This window comes from Carassius carassius, chromosome 3 (assembly GCF_963082965.1).
Source record: "Carassius carassius chromosome 3, fCarCar2.1, whole genome shotgun sequence".
Taxonomy (NCBI): domain Eukaryota; kingdom Metazoa; phylum Chordata; class Actinopteri; order Cypriniformes; family Cyprinidae; genus Carassius; species Carassius carassius.
The window spans coordinates 39,384,248-39,400,603 of record NC_081757.1 but is presented as its reverse complement, the minus strand read 5'-3'; the positions used below and the strand labels follow the sequence as shown (position 1 = coordinate 39,400,603).

The 16,356-nt window shown below is 36.4% G+C and overlaps 1 protein-coding gene across 4 annotated transcripts in view; it reads right to left on the bottom strand.

Moving 5' to 3' along the window:
* Positions 1–16,356, bottom strand: part of LOC132126706 (myotubularin-related protein 13-like) — a 169,302-nt gene that overhangs the window by 112,781 nt on the left and 40,165 nt on the right. For all 4 annotated transcript variants that reach the window (XM_059538173.1, XM_059538180.1, XM_059538160.1 and 1 more), the window contains exon 2: positions 9,770–9,855. In XM_059538173.1, the coding sequence (XP_059394156.1) occupies positions 9,770–9,772 (3 nt within the window). In that variant the 5' untranslated portion in view covers positions 9,773–9,855. The remainder of the gene's footprint in view (positions 1–9,769; positions 9,856–16,356) is intronic.

The window sequence follows — 16,356 nt, the reverse complement described above, 5'->3', positions numbered from 1 at the left end:
CATTTTTGGGTGAACTAACGGCTCAAACCTTAAAGCCTAATGCCACGTTACATCTGGTGTTTAATTAATAAACAGACAAGACAACAGACCAGACTATAGCTATTTGCACATTTTCTGAATACTTTATGCGTCCTTCCCGGAAGTACGAAACACATTCCAGATTACAACAGGGATTTGGAGGAAAGGGAAGAGAAGTTCAAAAAGTCAGAGCAACATATGAGATAGATGACACAAATGGTTACGACCCCCCCCCCCCCATCCCCCCATTGTGGGAGGTCACATTCCTTCATTATAGGATGTCAGGCTCCGATGAGGAATTTTTTTTATTTCATCAGTACACAGCTCTCTCAAAGTAAAGCAAACACACAAATATTAAGATGTTCTGACTGTTAGTGGCCATATTTTTTTTTTTTTTTATGAAAAAGGGTTTCATTTATCTTTTTTTCTCTCTTTATGTGTGTGTGTTTAAATATATACACACAATAGACAGATAGATAAGATTTTTTTATTTTATTGTAATAATATTTCAAAATATTACAGTTTTTACTTTTTGGATCAAATAAATGCAGTCTAGAAAAGCCTAAAAGACATCTTTTTTAAACATAAAATAATTTAAAAGCTAATGTGCGCATATATACTACAATATAATATTTCTGATCAAGTCACCACTGCTAAATAAATCAGGCTATTGCCTGAAATTATCTAAAGACTTATGGTGTATTTCAGCGAATTTTCTTTTTAAAATGCAAACATATTTAAAAAATCTTTTCTCCCACCCTCAACTTTATAGAGGAGTAGAAGTAGTATGTTTTTCTTCAGGCTTACGAGATTACGGACATAATCCATTTGATGCAGTCAGTAGAAATGAAGCAGAGGATTCTGGGTTTAGTTGCTGGAGACATAAAACACACATTGCAGCCAGCAGCAATATGGCCAACTTGCTTTAGGAGGTGCCAAGGGTCTATGTCTGCCTCAGTCCCAGCATGCTGGGGAAGGCAATGCTCATGCAGTCAGCACTGCCAAGTGGCTCGTGCTTTCGTGGGAGGTTAGATGAATGGGCCTTGTTGTTAGTTTAACAGGAACATTTTAGTCCATCATTCTGGCCATAATGCAAAAGCCTCCAAGCTCTGCCAGAGAATGAAGAGCAAATATCTCCAGAGATAGAGGTTAATGGCAAGTGATAATGGTGACAGTGACAAACAGGTAAAAGGGTAATGTTATCAGAAGAAGAAACCCATGCACAGCCTTGAGATGTTCAAGCATTCTGACTAACGTCAATGATTATCAGCCACCTGAAAAAGTAACTCTCAACCTCAGACATGTCAGGAGCTAAAATACATCCTCTGAAAACATGCTAGGTTTTGGTTTTTCACTAAGATTATTATTTTATTTATTTATTTATTAATTTATTCAAAGTATTTATCTCAATATGTTTCAGCCTTTTGACATTATTCACTATATACACCAATATATTTTTGGTTACTTTGTTGCAGAAAAAGCTGCTTACTGAATGAACTGTACAGGAATAAAGCATACACTCAACCCTCACACTGTGAGTAAATTACTCGCATATGCGACTAAATCTTCATTCTGGTGATTAAATGATGTCTAATATTAGCCAGTGTGTCAGTTGGAAGCTAAGTATAAGTTAAGCACAGATATATTTTCACACGCGAACACTCTCTGACTGAGGGTTTCAGAGTTTCACTCTCCGTTCGGCTGAATGGATGTGTAGCTCATGCACAAAGCTGACCTCATCCGTCATTCCCCCGGAACTGCTTCATTTACAACTGCGAGCGCAACCTAGATCAAAGTGATTATTACATTTTGAATATGGATATTTTTCTTACAAAAAGGCCTTTGTTCATCCTCCGGAGCCGTGCGAGACACTTTTTTTCAATGGATGTGCTTTATATTAAACTTCTCATGGACCGATAGAGTGCAACACCCGGTAAGTTGCATCAAACGGCTTGAAATATCAAAGACAATTTTTTCAATAACTCCAAACGAATTCATCTGAAAGTAGAAACTCAAATACACCTAGCAAGACTTCAGGGTGAGTAATTTATGGCTTATTTATTCTTTATTTATTAGTTTTTTCCATAAACCTAGCACATACCGAACCGTACCAAGAAAAAGTTGAACTGTTCCACCCCTAATCTAGGATAGCCTGAGGGTGAGTAAATTTTCAGTACATTTGTATTTTTGGTTTAAATATTCCTTTAAGCATCAAGTTACATTTAAAGAGGCAGTGTAGAGAAAAGAAATCTCTGATAGCCGAGGCACTCCATAATTAAAATGTCTTTATTGCAAAAATGACATGACCTAAATGGACAATTTAGGACATGTCATTTTTGCAATAAAGACATTTTAATTATGGAGTGCCTTGGCTATCAGAGATTTCTTTTCTCTACACTGCCTCTTAAGATGTTCTACCTTGGACTGAAGAGCACCCAAATCAAACTTAAAAGGGATTGAGCACGCCATTCATCTTAAATCTAAACACCATCAAGTTACATTGTTGGGAAAAGCACCCTAGAACAAAACAAAACTATGGTTGTCAAGTAGTTTAAAACATGTTTTAATCAAGTAAAATACAGCTAAATTCTAAGTATCACTGAACAAATGCATGTATATATTTTCACAGTATTTTTATTAAAATAGCAAGAATAATACACCGATGTAACAGATAACATTGACTAAAATAGTTTGCCATGTGGGGATTTCCATGAAAAAAAAAATTATGGAACCAAATAATTGTTTTGAACTAATTCATTGGACAGTTTAAAAACTGTTTAGCTGAATCTGCCTTCTCTCAATTGTTGAATTGCTAATGAAATTTAAAACAGAGACACTGCTAAATATATCTTTATTAGTGCTTTCATATTTGCAAGTCGTGACATGAGGAACAGGCAAGAAACCGTCCTCAGGCACAGTCTTTAAAAAACTTAATGGCTAAATAAAATGTGTAATAAAAGCAGTGTGATGTTAACAAAATTAATACTGGATAAATCCTAAATATATAACATAATCCAACTCAACTTCAGTACTTCTACTGTTTATTTTAAGCCCTCAAGCCCTTAAGCAAAAAAGAAAATGAATGAACAAAAGGCTCCATATGACAACCGCAATACATCATCTACAATTTATTCCAGTTTAATGACTATCAAAGGTCATCTCCAACATGGAAGCTTTCTGGGATGCACCTGACCACACGCCATTAGCACTGGCACATACACAGTCATAAATTGAGCTCGTTTGGCAGCTGAGAGGTCTCATCTGAAGTATCCCATGTGAAAGACCAGGACACCCAATCTGATGTGACATTTTAAAACACACAAACTCATGACGCATTCAGAAATCATACAAATTGACCTATTCAAGACAAAATGCATCTTTCTTTTCTAAATTTGGATCAAAAGGACCCAGGTCTGAGTACGAGCATATCAGCTTATATTCTTATTTCCTAAAAGAGGGTAAAAAGCCTAAAAATAAAAGAGCAAATCAAAAACAACATCATTATGTTCTCTATGAATGCATTTCCGATAACATTTTATTTTCAAGATAAATGAGTCGAAAATGAGTTAAATGTGTCATTTTACACGAGCACACACTATAGTCGAATGACCCTAACATACAGCATTGAACTTGAAGCACAGAGGAATGTAAGGGGCTCTTCAGCCCTTATAATGTGACTAATATAGCTGCAGACCCTGAGTAAGAGCATGCTTGTGTGTGAAACGAACATCAGTGAATCAACATACTAAAATTATGATTTTGGCTGGTTTATTAATGCAACATTTTGATAAGAATGACAGTGAATAATCTAGAAACTCAAAGGCATTCAGCTACTACAAAATCTGCAGCCTACCAATATCAAAGAGGAAAACCATGAAACAATGCCAGTCATTCCTTCGCTATCTGTGAGGGTTTAATTGTAAATTCATGTTACAATAAAGATTTGTGACATTTAACCATCACATTCCAAAGAACTTATAAACAAAAATTACCATGAACAGAGTCAAAACACAATATAATTGTTTAATACCTTTTTTTCCCATAATTCAGAAAGCATGAACTAAAGAGTATTAAAGGGGTCAAATGATGCGATTTCAACTTTTCCTTTCTCTTTGGAGTGTTACAAGCTCTTGGTGCATGAAAAAGATCTGTAAAGTTGCAAAGACTAAAGTCTCAAATCCAAAGAGATATTCTTTATAAAAGTTAAGACTCGTCCATGCCCTCCTAAAACGGCTCATTCAAACACCCCCCACATCTACATCACGATGTGGGAAGATTTGCAAAACGCCGTCCAAATGGTCACACAAAGAAATAAGACATGACTTTTATTCTCGCTGTTGTCACCGGCGCCATGTCGTGGAGACCCTGTGTTTTGTTGTGAAAGCAAAGCTACTTTGTTTGGCCTTCTAGAGAACTAGAAATCAGTGGTTAACCTTTTAAGGGGCGTAACATTTCCATCACACGCTTGAGGCATTCAGTCAATAACAAAGCACGGGATAGCTGGCCAATCGGCATAGGCGGGGCATAGAGGAGAAATAATATTGAACAGTATGTGGGAAATAATGTGTTTTTTTTTACCTTAAACCACATAAACACATTGCATTACACCAATTACACAAATAATGTTATTTTTAATCAACATCATATGACCCTTTTAAAACAAACTTTTCCAAAAACGGAATCCATGTTGTTATATTACAAGAGTGCTTGTGTACTGAATATCATCCCAGCTGTGATTCAGGTGCAGGTTATCACATTCCTGCTATAGTACAAGCAAAGCACAGTGTGTACTTGTAAAACTGTTTCATGTTAAACATGACAATGTTTTCCCTGCTCAAAGCGTTCTGTAATTTTCATTTCCTGTCCACTAGCGAGAGAAACCCCACTCTGAGTGAGAAAACACTGACACTCTGATATTCAAAGCCATGTTCCTCACTCCAGCCAACCAGATCAGAATTAAGGACTATAACTGTTGTATACAGTAATACAATATGAAAGCAAGATGTACCTGCAAACAATTTATACCAGGACACCACAGTAAGTAGCCAGTGCAAGAGATTTTTAAGGCAGTTAAAGAATAATGAAAAATATAATGTTAAATATAGTTAAATATAATGAAATAAACTAAAATAAATGTCAGACTTTAAAAAAAAAAAATAAATGTCACTTTTGCAAATGTATGACTCTTAGCCAACTAACCTAAAGGTCCATTTAGGTGGATTTATGAAGACACTAAATGTTGACCTTTCCCTCTTAACTTTTGTACATATATTACTGATTAATCCATAAGGGTTTCAACCCAGTTACACTCTTTGTGGGTCATAATTAATTTCTCAATCTCTTTGAGGCAATCAGAGAACATCTGTGTCTTAACTGTGTGAGACCTTAACTAACCCAGCCAGTCACTGTTATTTATGGGTTGCCTGACTTTTATTTGTTGATAGCATTGCTCTAGTTGTGGACCATCTTTAGACAAGCTGTTTAATGTCCCCTCAAACTGTTCTGTACTTTCTTTCCAGTGTGATCTAAATGGAAAGCAACAAGTGAATCTGCATAAAGCGAGCTGAACCTTCATGTGAGGCAGGGTTAAAAACAGCACGCAAGGAGAATAGCTGGAGAACTTCCTCCAAGATTGAAAACACCTTTGGAATGAGAGCTGTAAACATGATGGGGTGTTTTTCTATCCCTTTATACTAGGAACATTCCTCATCTGTGGCTATTTAGTTTGCTGGGGGTTGTTGTGGTAAAGAAAGAATTTCTGCTGTTCTGAAACTAAAAACAGTCAAATCTTTAGAAATCTGCAAATAATAACAATTTGCATACCAAGACGAAAATCCAAATTGCCCGGCTGGTATATTAAAAACAATATTCAATGAAACTACAAAAGACGGGACTGAAGCCATTTCATTTTCGTGTGCTGGGGATGTTGGGGACACTTAACCCCAGCAATGTGTTTTTATGAGTTTGTTATTTTCATTATTTAACAATCAATCCAAAAAAAACGGCTGAGTACAAAACCCACACAAACAGACCAAACGGATCCTCCATGCAATTTGACAGAAACGTGAATTTTGACAAAATAAGACGCAAATTTGTAACACTATAAAGGATTCCGGTCAACATATTTGTGTGCTCTGCTATTAACAGTTACAGATGCTTATTGGCAACTGCATGTTTGCATCTAAAGACTAGATAAAAGTGTACGTGAGTACCGTAAAAGAATCTTAGACCCCATGAATGAGCCAAAAATGACACAAGGTCGGGTCAGAGCATAAGAAACACATTGGGCTGGGAGATCAGTAGAAACATGTGCACATACTGATAGGTTTGAGTAAACTGATGGAGCAGAATCTATGCTGATGGGGTCCTCCACATGTTGCTGAATGCTTCGGAGATGATGCTGTGTAGATTAACCCAAGCCATGTTTCCTGAAACTCAGCAAAACACTCTTCTGGTTTGATTCTGCAGTCTGCTGGGAGTACTGGCACACCCAATGACTAACAAGAAGTGACATACATACAGCTCTGGTCTATTCTTATACGATAAATCGCCCACGCTATGCACTGTGCTGTACCCGCAGTGTTCAAAGAGATGTGAATGTGTTTGATGAATGTTGTTCTAGAGCGCTTACTCAAAAACAACACACGAGATGAGAAAATGGAAAAACACCATCGCAATTAATCTTACATAAAACCACTAATAACCTTTCAATGTGAATAATTCACTACAGTGCAAACTATAAAAATAACAACATGTCCAAGTGCTAAAGATGTTCAAAATATGTTTAATATGTATAACAATAATAGTACTGCTTAACTAACAGAAACTGGTACTCAAACCTGGCTGTTCACATCTAGTTCACTTAGAGATGCCCACAAAAATAAACAGTTTGAGTTCAAGCTGATTGTGGAATGCGTTTGGTGAGAATACAATCTAATAGTGCTAGGTACTGACACAGATTTTATGATTCAATTTGATTCCAATTCACAAGCTCTTGATTCGATTTAATTTAATATCAATTAATTTGGATATATATATATCAGGTACATTAAACTAACCCGTCAGCTGATACATTACTATAATACTAAAAGTTAGGGCTGCACAATTAATCATGCACAATAAATATTTTAATTGTGATCATGATTTCTGCTTCTCTCGATTTAAGCATAATCATCTAAAATATTTGCCCACTGGTTATATATCCTAAGAATGTTACATTTTATTTACTTATTTTGCATGGGTAACAAGCCACCACAAGCTTTCATAGTTGTGGTGACCAAATGACAATAGTTTAAATCCTGCGCATCAGAGATTTTCAACCATGCACACATACTCTCTCTACACAATGTGCTACTGAGCTGAAAACACCATCAAAATGTAAACTGGAGTTTAGTACTGTATAAGTTGAAAGACACATCAGCTGAAAACAGCACAGACTGAAAGATTTTGGTTTATCAAAATGTTAAATCAATATTGCCAACCAAGCCCTACAATCTATACTATAGTTGACCAAAGAAGCAATATCCCTGTTAGTGTCTAGCAATGAGATATGAGCTGATAAACCATAGCTGATAACATAAATGTAACAATTTGACTTTTAAAAGCAAAATTTGGTTTGTGATTTCAATTTGAAATGTAACTCTGACCCTTTGACCATGATCACTGGTGCCAGACTTGGTGGTTCCAACATCTACAACAATCTCTACAAAAAAATGGTGCATCAAATAAACAGAAAAATCCAGTGAATTACAATCTGCCCCAGTTGACACAAAGAACACTGATACTTAATATAAACACTTTACAACTGCTGAAGGACATTCCCTATACTTGCAGGAACTGTATGAAGTCATTAAGTCTATATTGAATGAAACCCCTATGGAATGTTTTCAGCGCTTCTCAATACAAGCCTTCAGATATACAAGCAGTTCTTGAGGAAAAGGACCTTCATTGTGTTACACCAAATAATGTTACTGCTCAAACCACGGACATGGAGTAAAATCCAATTCCACTGTCTCTGACAGACGAAACAACCACCATTCCCGGAGTGGGGAAAAGATCATGTTCTCTTAGAATCACAAACATAAATCAGTAAGAATTCATCTGAGCCTGGGACTGACTCAGATTGTGTAACCTGTTGGCTGACCAGAGACTCAACCACCTGCTGGAAAATAGTTAGCCGATTTCTAGATGACTGTCTAGATTACAGTCTCTACAGATTCAGAATCAGTGGGAGACGGTGCTGATGACCGTATCTCAGCAGGTGAGTGTAAACAGCCAAAATGAGTAACTGACTGACTCAAAATCAGTCCTCGCCATGAACAATAAGCCTCTTCTCACAATAAAATAGCCAATGTCCTTCACTGATCTGATACAGACTTTTCTATGAGCAAAGACGAAGCCAAATATCATAAATACTGTCGTTATCCAAAGATATTGGGTAACCAAGCATATTTATTTGGTTCACTTACATTTAAATGACTAATAAAGCAAGAAAGCAGAGGGAGAACAGCCTGTGTTTTGCTCAATGACAAATAATAGTGTCTACAACGTGCCAAAACGCATGTGTCAGGTTCTCAGAAATGTCCTCTTTGTATTCATGGTGGTTCATAAAGATTTTTTTAATGACTCTAAAAATGTCATGTGGTGTAACCGTCGATTAAAAGGTAATAACATATTTTCCCTACACACTGAACACGTCAATGTCCACATCTTATTCAAAACATTTTTGAAAGTATTATGAAATATAATTCATATCAATTCTGGGAAGTCGTGCCATATGACATTTTACAGCCATGTCATGAAAATGACAAACTATCTGATATTTTAAGAGACTTACTGAACTTGAAACACAGTCTTGAGATTCTTCAGGGGTTCTCTGTATTCTATCACACTATTCCTGCATGTTTTTACACTTTCATTGCAACATATGAATTTTTTATAAAATAATAACGAAAGACTTTCCTCAAGAATCGAATTGCTCTTCTTCATTGAGGATGGCTACATCTCCTTTTTGAGATATCAGGGTCTCAAAATTTAAAAATATCATAATGAATCTTCATTCGGAAATTAAAAGCAAGCTCATAAGAAGACGTGTATTTTATATTACAGTTGAATCTTTAATCCTACGATTTCATGCAAAGGTCAATATTGACACATTACGCCTTGATAAACATGTAAACAAACAGTTAACCAGGCCACAACCCAACAGCTTAAGATGGACATTTGTAGCTTCTTTACTCAAGAACCAGGACAACTTTAAAGCCAATGCTAAGGAGATGTACAACATGTTCTTCTTCAGCTCAGATAAGCAAATATTTGGTCCAGAGTTAAGTTGATTTGTGTCTGTTAATTGGGCTGTGTAGAGCGATAGATCGGACAGAAGCACAGCAAAGCATTTCTGCACACCCTTTACAAAATGGACAGGACATGGGCTTGGAATTCTCCAATTAGTGCAAATAGAGGCAACTGGCATAAACCTTTAAGTAAACAATGATTATGCATTTGTTGACAAAAGGAAAGGCTGAAACATGAACTACATGAGTTTCCAAGTATGTGGGCAGATGTATTCACAGACTTCAGGAACTTTGAGGAAAACAAAGAAGTAGAATATACACTGGGAAAAACAAAGACGTAGAATATACACAGTTTTTTTCCATTCAGCTACTTCCAGAAGGCAGCTGTTTATGAATAAATGACTTGAGTCTACTTTTGGGTTTTTGTTTTCAGAAAACAGAAAAAAATTACTCCTTACCATCTCCACACCCTGGGGAAATGCCGTGCCATCCCAGTCCTTTTTAGGGAAGCGCTGAATGATCTTGCCGCATCCTTCACCAGATCCTAAAATTTATAGAGAAAAAAAAAGACAGAGCATTAACTGAAATGTGCAATTTTATTATTACATTTTCAAAACAGCATGAACGGTCGTATGGGGCATATCAGGACAATCCTGAACATAAAAAAAAAAGAATATTGCTAAGCGTGATCACAATTCCAGGTTTCCTAACTGGCACAATTACTCATGCATTCCTTTTGGTCTTTCTGGCATCCAAAACCATCTTTCCTGGCCCATTTTTTATTTTTTTTTTTGATGACAAAGACAGCATTGTATGCACAGGGCCAAGAGGGTTTCGTCAATTAACATTTACTAGTGTAAACATTGTAATGTGACAACACCAGCCCTTATGAACACAACCAAAACTAGAGAATGCAGCACATTTTAATGGAATAGTTTCTAAGAGGTCAGAGCCACCGGGCCTTTAACAGCTAATTTTAAGGCTTCATATCTTAACACAGATGTGGAGTTAAGACATTATCAAATACTCAGTTAGAAAAAATGTGCTAGATATCATTCTTCTTTGCTTATCTGGGGAATACATCACTGCCTGTGTTTTTGATAATATCTGGAACAGGGAATTGGAACCTGGAGTATACACCGGGTCAGGGGACGTTGGAGATCATTACAGTTTATCAGAATGTGAGTTTGGAAAGACCATTGAAAGTATGTTATTACAGATAGACAAAACAGGCCAGATATGTACTGGACGAACACATTGCTGGATTGTCACATTTTTGGAGTAAATGACTGATCAGATGACAGACAACTTCATAAAGATATTGCTCTTGGAATTGGGATGTTAAAATTTGAGAAAATACATTTTGACTGTTTGGGGAAATGTTTGCCAAGATGTGCAAATGCGTGTATAGGTGAGATATTGAATCCTAGTGTGAAATGACGTAAATGGACAGTTCACCCAAAAATGTAAATGCATCATTTAGTCACCCTCATTCAGTTCCAAACCTTTATGAATTTTGTTCTGTGAAACACAACAGATATTTTGGAAAACATCTCACAGTTTTTTGTGTATACAACTATAGTGTGGACTATAGTCAGTGTGGTCCAATGAGGGTGAGTAAATCATCACTTTTGCATAAACTGTTTAAAAAAATTAAATTAAAATCTTCTCTTTGATACAATCATATATTTATTTGACACAGACGTGTTGCTTTTTTCTATGAAAACAGTAGTGCTGACAGTCAACCTGCATCTAGATAAAATCATAGCTTTAAAAGTCAAAACATGGGCTTGAGCTACTCTAAACACACTAAGCACCTCTCATGGGTTTATGTTGACCGTGCAGAAAGATACAAGCTGTTTTGATTCGCAGGGTCTCTGATTCCAGTGTAATACTCTGCGATGTCATCAAACACTTGATCTGCCAAAGAGATAGATTATGGATTAGGGATATACCTTACAGATTTATGAATATAAAACGACTATAATAGACCTAAGCATATTTATCTAAAAAGAAAGGTAACACTTTATTATAGGGACCAACTCTCACTATTATTAATATATTGGCTGTTTATTAGTATTTATAAAGCACATATTCTGCATGACCATAATCTAAATCACAAATCTTATACAATACCTAAATTTAACAACTACCTTACTAACTATTAATAAGCATTTTATTAAGCGTATTAAAATAAGGAGTTTACTGAATGACCTGTATGACTTTTTTTTTTATTATCTACTGGAACAGAAATTATATTATTCAAAAAGTTTTCAGTATCTTTTTCATCCAATGAAAGTCAAAGGGGTCTGACATTGTCCGAATCTTACTGAATACCCTGTGAAGTCCACTATCCATAGAGATCTCTAGGGCAGAACAGTAGCTTTGATGTTGTGCTATCAGTATTTACCGGCATAGAGAAGCTATCAATCTTTGAGCTGGCAGGTTTCAGCCAATCAGCACTTGAGAAATCCTCACATTCCACAACATTTTACTCTATTTAGTTCATATTTCCCTCACCATTCATCACTGCATGACCTTAACATTAAACGTAACGGCCGTGTCCTGATTCTGAACCCCACAATAGAACGAGACACACGATAGTAAGTATCCACTCTCAAAAACATCCTGGGAGAAACACTGTCAAACGGTATTTTCCACTCCATATCTCATGCGGAAAACTTGTTTAAAGAACATTTCAAACAACTGAAGACTTAAGCAACAGTCATGACACAAACATCAAACTCAGCTAACAGAGTAAAATCTGGTCCTGACATGTGCGTATCTGCACTACGACCTGAAAACACACCCTACAGCAAAGAACAACACATTCAAATCTTGTCGTGAGGTGTGGTTCTACTTTGCGTTGGAGGAAAGTCAAAACAATGATTCAGAAACCAAAACTGGAGTCTGACATTTACACAAACAACTAAAATGTGCTCAATCATATTTACATTTTTCTGAACAAAACCTAAGTGGTGCTAGAACATGCCGCCACAATGCCGAGGTGCTGTAGATGGCTGCAAGGGCATTTCTATGTAATTTCAACATCATTTGTAGCAATTTTTAGCATAATGTTATGTTATTGCTAGGGTGCTCTAGATGGCTGCTGCTAGCTGTTGCTGAGGGAAGGCAGACATGGCTTTGCAATATATAGCTGTTTTATTGTGTTCATGTAGCTCAAGTGGTAGAGCATTGCTTTAACAAGCGCAAGGTTGGGGGTTCGAATCCTGGGGAACACATGTTAGGAAAAATTGTTAGCCTGAATGCAATGTGAGTCGCTTTGGATAAAAGCGTCTGCTAAATGCATAAATTTAATTTAATTTTTATTTTGTATAATTTCTTTGCTTATCAGAAAACATCATTCTGATTGGTCAATTATCTCATTCTGTTGTCAAATACTTGAGTATAATGAAGTTAGTCTAAATTGTATATTTGGTCTATAATGTTAAGTCAGCCAATCATTATTGCAGATAAAACCTGTTGTGGGATTATTTTGTTATTATGACTATCTAGTACCTTGAATATTATTTGAGAAATTTTTTTTTATTTATGAATATATTTTACATATTTAAGTATGCCGCTTGACTATTTATTAATAAAATATCCTAAATCCTGAAAAAAATATTCTCAGCTCTTTTCAACATTAATAATAATAATAATGATAATGATAATAATAACAATAAATGTTTTTTTGTAGAAAATCAGATTGTTAAAAGGATTTCTGAAGGATTGTGTGAATGGGGTAATAATGCAAGAAATTCAGTTTCAAAGTCAGCTTTGATTGTTCCTAATAAACTGTTTAACTCCACTCTTAAGTGGATATTAAATTATGTTGTGGGATAATTAAATATATTCTAAATAAACTACAAACATAAAATTATATAGATTTATGACTTTTACCAACAAAAAGTGTCTTAGAAAATTTAAATCAATATATTGTTTTCTGTAAGTGAGTAAACAAGAATTTTCACAGCTTTAACTTGTCAATGTTGCCAAATGACTATGGTATAAGTGGGATAATGCATGGCTAGCTGTAGTGTTGTCAAAAGACCCGGTACTTCGGTACCAAGTCGGTGCTAAAAAAATTTAAATGTGACGGTACCAGGTTTCTTTAAGTACCGGTAGTACCGAGGTCCCGTTCAAACCCGGTTCAGTGCTATGATTTCCGCGAAGCAGAAAACGAGGACGGAATCTCAAAATACAGTCATGAAAATGAAACTTACATTTTAATATGGACAGTCACGGAATTTGTCAAAGTTTTTAAAACTAAATGAAGAGAAAACTGAAGTCGTGTGGTTTGGAGTTCCAAATAATCTTAATGATCTGGGTGATTTAGCCCCCTTTTGTAAGCCATTAGTCTGGAATTTAGGTGTTCTTTTCGACAGTGATCTCAGGTTTGAGAGACAAATTTATTCTGTCGTTAAGTCTTGTTTCTATCATTTGAGATTAATAGCGAAAGTGAAACCATTTCTGTCCACTCGTGATCTCGAAAAGCTCATTCATGCATTTATATTTACAAGACTAGATTACTGCAATGCGCTGTACGTCGGCATAAATAACTCACTGATTAAATGCTTACAACTAGTTCAAAACGCCGCTGCGAGACTTTTGAACTCGTAAGCAAGACCATATTACCCCAGTATTGAGCTCTTTAAATTGGCTACCGATTGACTACAGAATAAATTTTAAAATTTTAATTTATGTTCATAAATCACTGCATGGTATGGCTCCGTTGTACCTGGCAAATCTTATTGAGAAATATGCACCAAAACGGTCCTTGAGGTCAGCTGACCAGCTGGTTTTAACGACTCCAAGAACAAAGCGGAGAAGTGGAGATCAAGCTTTTGTAGCGATAGCTCCTAAACTCTGGAATGATCTACCCCTTTCTATCAGATTGGAACGTACATTTACAGTTTTTAAACATAAGCTTAAAGAATACCTCCTAGCTCTAGCATTAAATGGGGTATAGTAGTTGCTTTTGTAGGTTATCAAACTGAGGGGTTTAATTCATTATTTATATGTGGTGTTAATGATGTATGTTTTTATGATTGCGTATGTGTTTGTACAGCACTTTGTTAAATGACAAGTTGTGTAAAAGTGCTTAATAAATAAATAAGGAAGGAAGGAATAAGGAAGGAAAGTTAGCATAAATTAATCAAATCAAATCTCCATATGGACCAGTATCTGTAAATGTTAAGCCGCAAAAGTTGTTTGAAATATGAATCCGTGTTCTGCGCGTCTCTGTGTGAATTAATGAATGGCAGAGACGTGCGGGTTTGTTTACTACATAGACTGAAGCGCATGATGCTTGCATTAATTTCAGCATCTGAGCTTCAGAGTTCTCTCTCCATCAAGCGATCTGAACTTTTCAGTTCATCTCAATGGACGCACAGCGCATCTGTAATTGATGCTCTGTAAACTCTGTGTGAAGGCGCACGACTCACCGTCGCTTTGCTGATAGCGCTGTTTCTCACACATGCAAAGAGAGAGAGAGCGAGAGTCTTACCACGCTGAATCGACACGCTATATGTAAACTATTCTTTGTTGTCTTCTCCTGTCAAAATAATGGAGTTCATTTAGAATTATTCATATTCATTTTCGAACAAGCAGAAGACATACCGGTTTCTCCGGTATTGGGCGGAGCTAATGCGCAAATGGCAATTTCATTGGCTAGCGCTGATCTAGTACCGTCCCTGTTTTGATTTCAGCAAATCAGTTTGACCGAACGCAGACAACGTGATTAATATTCATGAACCCAGCAGCTCATCAATTCATAGTGCATTGTATATACATTAGTATGATAGTAGAATTAGTAGTAGTATTATCTTTAAATAATAATTAATATGATCTACAACCTGATTTCCGGAAAAGTTGGGACGTTTTTTAAATTTTAATAAAATGAAAACTAAAGGAATTTCAAATCACATGAGCCAATATTTTATTCACAATAGAACATAGATAACGTAGCAAATGTTTAAACTGAGAAATTTTACACTTTTATCCACTTAATTAGCTCATTTAAAATTTAATGCCTGCTACAGGTCTCAAAAAAGTTGGCACGGGGGCAACAAATGGCTAAAAAAGCAAGCAGTTTTGAAAAGATTCAGCTGGGAGAACATCTAGTGATTAATTAAGTTAATTGATATCAGGTCTGTAACATGATTAGCTATAAAAGCTTTGTCTTAGAGAAGCAGAGTCTCTCAGAAGTAAAGATGGGCAGAGGCTCTCCAATCTGTGAAAGACTGCGTAAAAGAATTGTGGAAAACTTTAAAAACAATGTTCCTCAACGTCAAATTGCAAAGGCTTTGCAAATCTCATCATCTACAGTGCATAACATCATCAAAAGATTCAGAGAAACTGGAGAAATCTCTGTGCTAAGGGACAAGGCCGGAGACCTTTATTGGATCCCCGTGGTCTTCGGGCTCTCAGACGACACTGCATCACTCATCGGCATGATTGTGTCAATGACATTACTAAATGGGCCCAGGAATACTTTCAGAAACCACTGTCGGTAAACACAATCCGCCGTGCCATCAGCAGATGCCAACTAAAGCTCTATCATGCAAAAAGGAAGCCATATGTGAACATGGTCCAGAAGCGCCGTCGTGTCCTGTGGGCCAAGGCTCATTTAAAATGGACTATTTCAAAGTGGAATAGTGTTTTATGGTCAGACGAGTCCAAATTTGACATTCTTGTTGGAAATCACGGACGCCGTGTCCTCCGGGCTAAAGAGGAGGGAGACCTTCCAGCATGTTATCAGCGTTCAGTTCAAAAGCCAGCATCTCTGATGGTATGGGGGTGCATAAGTGCATACAGTATGGGCAGCTTGCATGTTTTGGAAGGCTCTGTGAATGCTGAAAGGTATATAAAGGTTTTAGAGCAACATATGCTTCCCTCCAAACAACGTCTTTTTCAGGGAAGGCCTTGTTTATTTCAGCAGGACAATGCAAAACCACATACTGCAGCTATAACAACAGCATGTCTTCGTCGTAGAAGAGTCCGGGTGCTAACCTGGCCTGCCTGCAGTCCAGATCTTTCACCT